Below are 10467 nucleotides of genomic sequence, written 5' to 3'. Positions count from 1 at the left end.
TATAATCATAATAATTGTTAATTATTAATTCTATTATTAATTGATGATTCCCTGCCCTTATTCTTGTATATATATATATATATATATATATATATCTCAACTACACCATGACTCTACTACAGGTCTTCTTTCATCATATGATGATACTGTAATTATTTTAAGAATAAGCTAGTACAGAGTAGTATTAGACATATAGATGGTGTTGTATACTTGCAGTCAACCATGAAAGCAAATCTGGGTTTCGTGACATTTGTTGACATATTCTGTGATCTTTGTAAATGAAAAGGCTTGTAATTATGTTTGACCTGTTTGTTGTTTGGTAGACTAGGGGATTTATTACCTTGCTTGGAAAGGGGTGAGGGTTGGTGACAGGAAGGACATCGGGCTATAGAAAATCTGTTTCAGTGTATTTCATCTGATCCTTGCAAGCATGGAAAACTGGATATTAAAATCATGATGATGATGATGATAGTAATGCATAGTTTTTAGATGATAGGAAATGGTAAGTTGTGTTGTTGGCGTCTTTCTGTGGACCGTTTAACAATCTTCTGATTGCAAACAAAGCCAACTCATGGACTCTGTTCACTGGTGGTAATGAGGAGTGCAATTATGACAGCTATAATGTTTAGCCTGTTTCAGCCTTGACTGAGTTGACCAATAAATCAAAAGCATTTTAGTCATGACCATCTCTTTTTGTGTGCCTAGGACGTTATTCTCCAAAATACCTTTCTTTTTCTTTAAATAAATGTATTTTGAGGGAGATTTAGCTGTTATTTCCTGTAGGTCAGACAATCAGGCACAGGTTTCTTTGTTGGCTTGGTAGTGGTAGTGTGCGGAGGAAGAGGACAACAATGAGAGTGGCAGTATTTTCTCACTAATTTTCATGTTTTAGTTTGTTACAGCTTGACTTGTCCTCTTAATAGCATATGTCAACTAGTGTCATTTACATTTACCTGCTATTTCTAATTCTTCATTACTAAACATGATTTTCTTTTATTTTCCTCTTTTTCAGTTTTAGTAATTAGATCTCAGATTTCATTTCTTGAAGTATTTGAGCTATAATTTACATTTAGAAGCTATATTGATATTTTCATTTATATATGTATGTGTGTGTGTGTGTGTGTGTGTGTGTGTGTGTGTGTGTGTGTGTCTGCATGTGCAGGCATGGCTGTGTGCTTAGAAGCTTGCTTCCCAACCACATGGTCATGGGTTCAGTCCCACTGCATGGCACCTTGGGCAAGTGTCTTCTACTATAACCTTGAGCTGACAAAAGCCTTGTAAGTGGATTCGGTAGATGGAAACTGAAAGAAGCCTGTCATATATATATGTATATATTTATGTGTGTGTGACTGTATTTGTCTCCCCACCATCATTTGAAAACCGATGCAAGTGTGTTTATGTCTCAACTTAGTGGTTTGGCAAAAGAGACCGATAGAATAAGTAGTAGGCTTACGAAGCATAAATCCTGGAGTCGATTTCTTTGACTAAAACCCTTTAAGGTAGTGCCCCAGCATGGCCACAGTAAACTGAAACAAGTAAAGGCATAAAGGAATATGTGTGTGTGTATGTGTGTATGAGAGAGAGAGAGAGAGAAAATAATATTAAAAAAAGAAAAAACTTTCCACATCATATCTCATCTTTGGTTTTTTCTACTTTTAAAACAAAGCTCTGTTTCTTTCAATTGTTACTTAGATGGAACTTTCTTTCAATCTATATTGCTTTCAGTGGGAAGATTTATTAATAAACTAGCAGAGATAACCAGCATTGCTCAGGATTAAAATGACTTAGTTTGTATATATATATATATATATATATATATATTTGCACACAGCTATGTTGAAACATGTGATATGGGAAAGTGCAGCATTGACGACAAAACATTTGTGGGAATAGATGATGGGCTAATTCAACTAAGCGACTCATGTCATGCATCCATTTGGAGGATTCCAGGTCCTAACCTGTCATAGACAATTGGAGGTGTGTGATTTTTGAATGCGCTGAAAAGCTGTCAGTAGATGTACTCTCCTATGTGGCTGTTGCCACTGTGTCTAACATGACTCATCGTATGGTTGACAGTCGAATGAATGTAGGTATAATGGAGATATTGTACGTAAATGGGTACATTCCGGAAAGGGGCTGCAATAGGAGATGGCAATGGGGAAGTGATCTGTTGAAATGTTGCAGAAGGCAAAGGATTGACATTGGATTGCTGGTGTGGCTGTAGAATAAGAGACATAAGCTGAACCTATGCAGTCACAATGGAATATGTAGAATTATTTGAAAAAATAAGGCATAACGGCTTACTGTGTGGTTGGTGGGAGTAATCGGAGAATATACTTCCACACTGAAGTCTATCCAGGAAACTGCTTTGTAGATGCAGTCTTCAGGTTTGTTGGTATTATGCCGAAATGGTATCCATCTTCACCATTCACAAAGAGAAGTGGATACTAGAGTGCATCGTAGGATGTAGTAATTCCCACAAAACCTCTTGGTAAACAATATTCTTTGTTTTTCCTTGTGAAACAAATGCAAATAAATTTTTTTGCTTCCCATTCTAGAGCAGCCAACATATAATTGCCCGTGTGAGAAGCATGGCTCTTCCAAGTGGAGTCCTACCACAGGCAGTGTTTGACCCTGTGGATTTATTGATAGACATTGCGAAGCTGATATGAATAGGAAATTGCACTCTTCTGAATGAAAAAGGAAATTTCAGCTCTTGATGGGATGAGAGGAATCCTGGGTATGGAAACATCCTCTCCTTTTCCACATCCAGAGAGAATGATGGCTTCAATAACATGTGTCATCATCTTCTTTACCACCAGGTAACAACAAACAAGATGAGGACAGGTATCTGTCAAATGTAAATAATGTAAGAACGATGATATATATATATATATAGACATACATATATGCCACATTAAAAGCACTCATGGCAGTGTCACGTAAAAACGCCTGTGCAGTGCCACATAAAAGCAGCCATGCAGTGCCACATGAAAGCACCCAGCACACACTGAAAAGTGTTTGGTGTTAGGAAGGCCATCCAGCCATAGAAAACATGCCAAACCAGACTGGAGTCTGGTGCAGCTTTCCAGTTTGCCAGCTCAGGTCAAACCGTCCAACCCATGCCAGCATGGACAATGGACATTAAATGATGATGATGATATATATATATATATGTATATATATATGCTGGTTTCTTTCAATTACTTTCTATGAAATCTACTCATAAGGCTTTGGTTGGCCTGGAGATATAGTAGAAGACAATTGTTGAGGGAAAATCTAAAATCATGTGGTTGATAAGTAAATTTCTTTACCAGTACAACTATACCTGCATATCTGCATCTTGCAAATCTGTGCTACAAAATTCAATAATTGTGTGTGTGCATGTGTGTTGTTGGAGAAAATGTTTTATAATTGGTTGACCTTTCTGAAGGCAACTACCATATTTTATGGCATATAATGTCCAAGAAAATATAACATGCACTCTTAGTTAGAAAAGAAAATTTCTTGCAAAAAAAAAAAAAAAGAAAAAAAAAGAAATCCAAAGACATTAAAAGCTAGACGTAAAACCTTTTATTCATTCTTAACAGGAAAGATATCGGCATTTATATTATTGTATAAAAAATAAAAATCAAGCAAATAAAAGAAAATCATAAGCTTCATGTTTAAAAAATAATTACCATCATTTCATGGTTTAAAAACAAAAAAAAAAAAATTACCATTATCTCATTATATTCACTGTCTCATCTCTTCCTCTCTCATTCTTGCAGCCTCCACCCATCCACACTGTCAGTTCTACTCCCATTCATTTTTCCTCATCTTGTTCTTTGAGGGTCTACACAGACTCCTAATCACCACTATTTTTATCTCTTCCTCACTCCACTCCAACCATCTCCTTTCTTCAAAAACATAAGTAGCCATGTGACCCCTCTACAGTAAGAAGCCTTTTTTGCTTCAGCCCTTTTCCTCATACATTGATCCCTCATCTCCTAGCACAAAGCTACTTCTCTCAGGGGGTTTATAGTCTTGCAAGGAAGTTGCATGACAACCTTCTTAGGGATATATGAAAAAAACACTGTGAAGTGATTGGTGTTAGGAAGGGCATCCAGCTTTAGAAACCATGCCAAAGCAGACAATTGAGCATAATGCAGTCCTTGGTTCTGTTAGTTCAAATCAAACTGTCCAACTCATGCCGTCATGTGACAAAGATATTAAATGATGATGTTGATGCTAATTTTTAAGCTAACAAGCCAAAACCAAAATATTTATTGTGAAATTGGATGGAAACATACAGTAAATAGAAATGAATAAACAGAAGATACAAGAATACTTTATTATGCCTTATCAATTGTTACAGTATCTAAAATAGAATTACCTGTCTGCACCTGGTGACTACAGTATCCCCTTTGAGCATCTAAAATAGACTAGCCCACTTGTACCCATTGGCTACTGTATCCACCCCTTTGAGTATCTCAAAAAGATTTACCCATTTTCACTTGGTGACTCTTTTTGATGGCAGTTTCACTAAAAATGCATTGCAAAGGCATGACCTTTATATGTAAATATCTGTGTATATCATCATCACTCAAGCAGTTGATCTGTGTTCGACTCCTGACTGACGAAGTGGAAGTACACACAGACACACACACACTCACACACACACACAGACACACACAGAGAGGCACACACACACACAGACAGAGGCACACACACAGAGGCACACACACAGAGGCACACACACAGAGGCACACACACAGAGGCACACACACACACAGAGGCACACACACAGAGGCACACACACACACAGAGGCACACACACACACAGAGGCACACACACACACACACACACACACACACACACATAATGCGCTTCTTTTGGTTTACATTTGCTAGAATCCATTCTCAAGGCTTTTATCAGCCTGGGCTGGGGCTATAGGAAAACACACTTGGCCAAAGGTACCATAATGGGGGACTGAACCTGAAATCAAACGGTTAGGAAGTGAACATCTGTTCCACCCAGCCATGCCATTAGTATACTAATTAACATTATTTTGCATTTATGGATTCTCTTTTAAATAACATAGGCATTCAAACTACATGAATTTTTTTTTTTAAATACCTTATTGTATCTTAAACAATTGTGCTCAGCAGTATGTGGTGTGTGTACTCAGTAAAATATGTTAATGTCATTGTAGTTGATGACAATTCAAGTTCATCGCAATTTTTACATAATTATATTCATTTCCATCTCTTTGAAATGCAAAGTGATTTAAAAATAAATGGTTCATTGAAGCCATGTTTTGCTAATGTATATTGCTGCTGCTTTGTTGTCTTCTGACAAGCTCTTTTCTCATTTGTTTTTCCTGTTTGCTGAATACCTCGACCTTGCAGTCTTATTTATTGTTCTTTAAACTAGTTTGTAAATGGATTTCAAAAGATTACTAATGTATGTATAGCATGTGTAATACTTATTTTTGAAGTATGATCTCATAGTTAAAATGTTAAAAAAACAAGAAATCATGTTGATAGGTAGCTATATCACTAATTGTTTATTTTTTTCCTTGTAAAGACATTTAAAAATACACAAAAAAATGCTTATAGATTTTAGATCCCTAAATCTAGTGGGTGTTTATTGATTTACATTTGTGCATTTTTAAAGCAGGTAAAACGATGGTTCGTTGTGAAGAATTTCCTTGTCAAAGCATAACGAAATGAAAAATGGATTTAATTAATTTGACTCTTGATCTGGGTTAATTGAGAATAAATTAGAAAAAAAACTTTGTATGTGATATTGTTACCATCATTACTGCTATGGTCATCGTCATCATCATAATCATCATTACCATTATTTTAGCATATTTTCCCATGTTGTGATGGGATGGATGGGTTGTCATGGTCCAAGTCAATTCTTATTCAGACTTGATGCCCTCATATGGGGTCACATGTATATTCCATGTTTAGCATGGATTCCCTAGTTGGATGCCCCTCCTAAGATCAAATATTTTACTGAGTATATTGGATATGTTTTACTGTGATGTAGTATGCTAGAGAGATGTCCCTCTGTTGGCAAAACTGAAGAATCATCTCAGTTCTATGTTGTCCTTGATTGTTCCACTGGCACCAGAGAGATTCCTTGATCCATGATAAGACTAAAAAAGTCCATCTTCCTTGTGTTGTCTCCATTCATTTGTCCCTTTCTTTCCCACACAGTTTAGAAAATGACACTAATGTATTCAATCATGTGTTGTTATCTCAGATCATGTAGGTGTTGTAGAAGAAGAGTGGGGGCATGGTAGAAGAGAACCAGAGTGATAAGAGTGAGAGTGTGTTAAAGGATAGAGTAACAAGAAAGAGAGGGTGGGAGAGAGAGAGAGAGAGAGAGAGAGAGAGAGAGAGAGAGAGAGAGAGCAAGCAAGCAAGCAAAGCAGAGAAGGTAAGAATGAATGAGAGAGAGAGAGAGAAAGAGAGAGAGAGAGAGGGTGATGAAAGTGGGAATAATGGTAAATTGGGAATATGATGGAAAAAAGGGGCAGTGAAGTGAGGGCCTCTTGTACATTAGAACACATATCCCTGCCTCTGCTCCAGCATCGCTTCAATTTCTTCAGTTCTGTCTTTCTTAAAAACAGCATGACAAATACAGTAAATTACTATAGCAGTACTTATTGTAATTTCTCTCCAGGCTTTGCTATGTATTGTTTTCAAAGTGTAATGTATCAACAATTAAAGCATTATATCCACTTGTGTTCTAGCTACTCCATCACAGTTATTCCATGTAAGTTTAAATTTTCTCCTTATCTTCTATCATCTTGTTGATATTTATTGTCATTAGACAGTTGCTGTACCCTTTTCTCAGTATGTGTAACAAATAAAAGGGCAACTGGTTGATTCTGTAAGGGTGTCAGCAGATATGTTGGTAGATAAAAAAGAATTGTGTCACTGGCTTGTGGTTTTTTCATTACTAGTAATAGGTCACAAATAACCCAGTTCAGTTGTTAGCAGATCCCTTTTGTAGGTAAAGTTTGCTACCATAAGGTACAGGCATGGCTGTGTGGTAAGAAGCTTGCTTCCCAATCGCAATTCTAGGTTCAATTCCACTGCATGGTACCTTGGGTAAGTGCCTTCTACTATTGCCCATGGCTGACCTAAGCCTTGTGAGTGGACTTGGTAAATGGAAACTGAAAGAAGCCCAGCACACACATGCACATAAGCGTGCAGATACAGTATAATTCACATGTACTTTGTTAGTTTACCATAGCTTATTGTGATCCTACTATCGGTACAGCTTGGTGATAAATGGTTTCTATGAAACTGTCTGAAACAGTATAAAACCAGTCCCAATGCATTATGAAATCCATCCATCAGCTTATGACTAACGCAGTTTGGGTTGTTGTCAATATTCTTATTACTTTTGTAAGTTCTGTGAAAGACGAACAGTGTTATTGTTATTCTAAAACAATTTTTTTGTCAAATGATATAATTAAGTTTCCTATGTGACCAAATTCACACAATGTCTATATTTTATCTCCATTCTGTGTAATGTCTTCATTTTACCGATCATTATAGCTCCATACATCAGAACCATTTCTGTAATATCAGAAGCCATTCTCTTGCTGATGCCACCTTATCTCAGTTTTGATTGGCAATTTTTCTTTAGTTATAATTCCTTATGCTTGTTTAACTTAAATTAAACCTCAACGTTGTATGAGCACACTGGAAAAAGTGTTTAAAAATCTTTGTTTATATTTCATGTATATAGCTAACCTTGTTTTGGTGTGGAACTGTTTCATTTGTACATCACATGTAATTTGATGTTATCATCATTCTACCTAACCCATACCAATGTGGAAAATAGATGTTATTTTGTCTTTTAAATTTGATTTAATCTTTTCTTTCATGAAGTATTACATTAAGAAAAGAGTTTAGATTTTTATAAACACAATTTCTTGTTCCTTTTCATGTAATTTTATTACTTGATTTTTAGAAAGGAGAAATTGTCCGTCGATTAATGTTTTACATGGAAATTTACATAGCTCTTTTGGCTTTTGTTAAAAATTGAAAATGTAAGATTAAATCTTTGACTTGGTAAAGACTGAAATAACTTGTTTTCACTTACACTACCAAATACAAAGAATATTTTGTTCTACATGTATTACACTAAATTGTATCAGATTGCACATCTGTCTGCAGGAAATGTATAGCAAAACACAGGACATGAACATTGAGAATTTCACAATTTTGGTTTTGATAGGACTTTGTGAAAGATGATCTTTATACTTCAGTGAAGGTTCTGAAATTACAGGGTTGAGCATAAACACAAGCTACACAATTAAAAGTTAATAAGTTTCAAAATAATGTGTGTGTGTCCTAATATAAATCACAATAATAGTATGGAAGGAGAGAATTGAATAAAAATATCTTTTAACACTTTAGCATTGAAACTAGCCATATCTGACCCATATTATTCTGCCTGTTTTATGTTCAAACTAGCCAGATCCAACCTCTCACGCATACCCTACAATGTCATTCTAAAAATAAACAATAGTGTTGTTGAGATCTCAAAGCTGTGAGATAATGCACATTTAATTCAAAACAGTATTAATAAATAAGCATTATATTTGACAGAGTAACCTGACTACTAAAGGGTTAATGTGATTTTGATTAGCTTTCACAGAAGTTTTCAATCTTGGAATCAGTATTTTACTGTAGTACGTCTGGAACTCAATCTCACAATCCAGACAAATATACTTTCAAATTATCTGAAGGTCTGTGAAGACCAGAGCAAATTTATGCTTTGTGAGAACAAATCAGAACCGGGAGTAACAACATTGTGGTTTGTTCTTTTTTACTGATGAGAAAATAAAGAGAAAGTTTTCCTTTCTGCCTATGCATTCATTCAGTAGCTCATTCATTCTGAATGTAAACTTCATTGTTTAACTTTTAAACCTTTTATCATTCAGTTTACATTGTCAAATGTAATGCTTATTTATTCACATTGTTTTGAATTAATAATGCATTGAATCAATAATGCATTGAAATTTTGATGATGTGATTGTTTATTTTTAGAATGATGTTGTAGGTAGGTGTGAGAGGCCAGATCTAGCTGATTTGAACAGAAATTAGGTTGAATATTTGGGCTGTTTAAATGCTAATGAGTTAAATCATTCTAACACAAAAACTTATAGTGGCTTGATATGCTACATTCTAATATAATCACAAGCATAATCTTTGTATTCAAGTGACCCACCCATATGTTACAGAAATACCGTCATTTGCTTTGCCATTAGCCATAATATCTTGTTATAAAGATCTTACCAATGAATATAATAGTATAAAACATTTCTTATGAGAGTTTTGTGAGTGGTTATCAAATTCTAGTGAATTTCTTTTAATCTTTTTGTTTGCTCTGGGGAGCTGCCATTCTCTGAATTTTTAAGGAAATATATTTTTAGATATCTTTTACAGGTCATCATCTCATGACTGTGGAATACACAGTGCTCTAATGGATTACAGAGGGTTTCTCTAGATTTTTCCTTTCTTAATTCTTAGCAATATTTTGGGGCCTTGTATAATTTTCATCAATGTGTCTGGCTCCGATACCTTTTCTGTAGATTTCAGATTATAAAGACAGTAATGGGTTCAAGTTCAAGAGTTAATAGTCACTTTCACTTTCAGTATTAAATCTCTAGTGTCGCTGTTCAAACTTGCCCTCTGCAATTATGCATCTTCTATGTAATTGATATTAATTGTAAATGTTGTGTGTTTGTAGCTTTTTGTTGTGTATTTATTTAAATGATAGTTTTAAAATTTCCATCTAATTCAATATTGGCGTTCTTGTTTTATTTACAGAAAAAAATGTGTGAACTGCAAGCCACTTTAGAGTTTTCTGTTGAACTTGGAAAATTCTATAATGTTGATCTTTTTCAACGTGGGTAAGTATTGTCTTTTGTCTTTTTTTTTTTGTTTCAGTCATTGGACTGTGGTCATGTTGGGGCACCGCCTTGAAGTGTTTAGTCAAACAAATTGATCTCAATACCTAATTTTAAGTCAGATACTTATTCTTGCAGTCCCTTTCCTCAACCATTTACAGGGATGTACATAAACTAACACTGGTTGGATGACCTGCTCATGACATGTGTATTTAAATCTGCAGTTGGCATTTCTCTGTTTCTGAGTAGAACATTTTATCAAAGCTATCCAGGAATCTAAGAATGTTACCCAACCAGGGAGAATTATCTTCCACTCTCTAAGCATTGACATTTTAAAAACCCTTAGGTTGAGAAGAAACTTACACTTTTTTATTCTCAGTCAAAAAATTGTGAAATCTACTGTTTTCATGTTGGTGTATATGGATGTGGCTACACATATATGTATACATACTCTTTTACTCTTTTACTTGTTTCAGTCATTTGACTGTGGCCATGCTGGAGCACCGCCTTTAGTCGAGCAAATCGACCCTAGGACGTATTC

General features: G+C 35.3%; 1 protein-coding gene across 1 annotated transcript in view; it reads left to right on the top strand.

Moving 5' to 3' along the window:
• Positions 1-10467, top strand: part of LOC106874649 (protein FAM135A) — a 303488-nt gene that overhangs the window by 143479 nt on the left and 149542 nt on the right. The window contains exons 4-5 of the mRNA XM_052969428.1: positions 6750-6772; positions 9847-9929. Of these exons, the coding sequence (XP_052825388.1) occupies positions 6750-6772; positions 9847-9929 (106 nt within the window). The remainder of the gene's footprint in view (positions 1-6749; positions 6773-9846; positions 9930-10467) is intronic.

This window comes from Octopus bimaculoides, chromosome 7 (assembly GCF_001194135.2).
Source record: "Octopus bimaculoides isolate UCB-OBI-ISO-001 chromosome 7, ASM119413v2, whole genome shotgun sequence".
In the NCBI taxonomy this organism is placed as follows: domain Eukaryota; kingdom Metazoa; phylum Mollusca; class Cephalopoda; order Octopoda; family Octopodidae; genus Octopus; species Octopus bimaculoides.
This window is presented reverse-complemented; position numbering and strand designations above follow the sequence as displayed.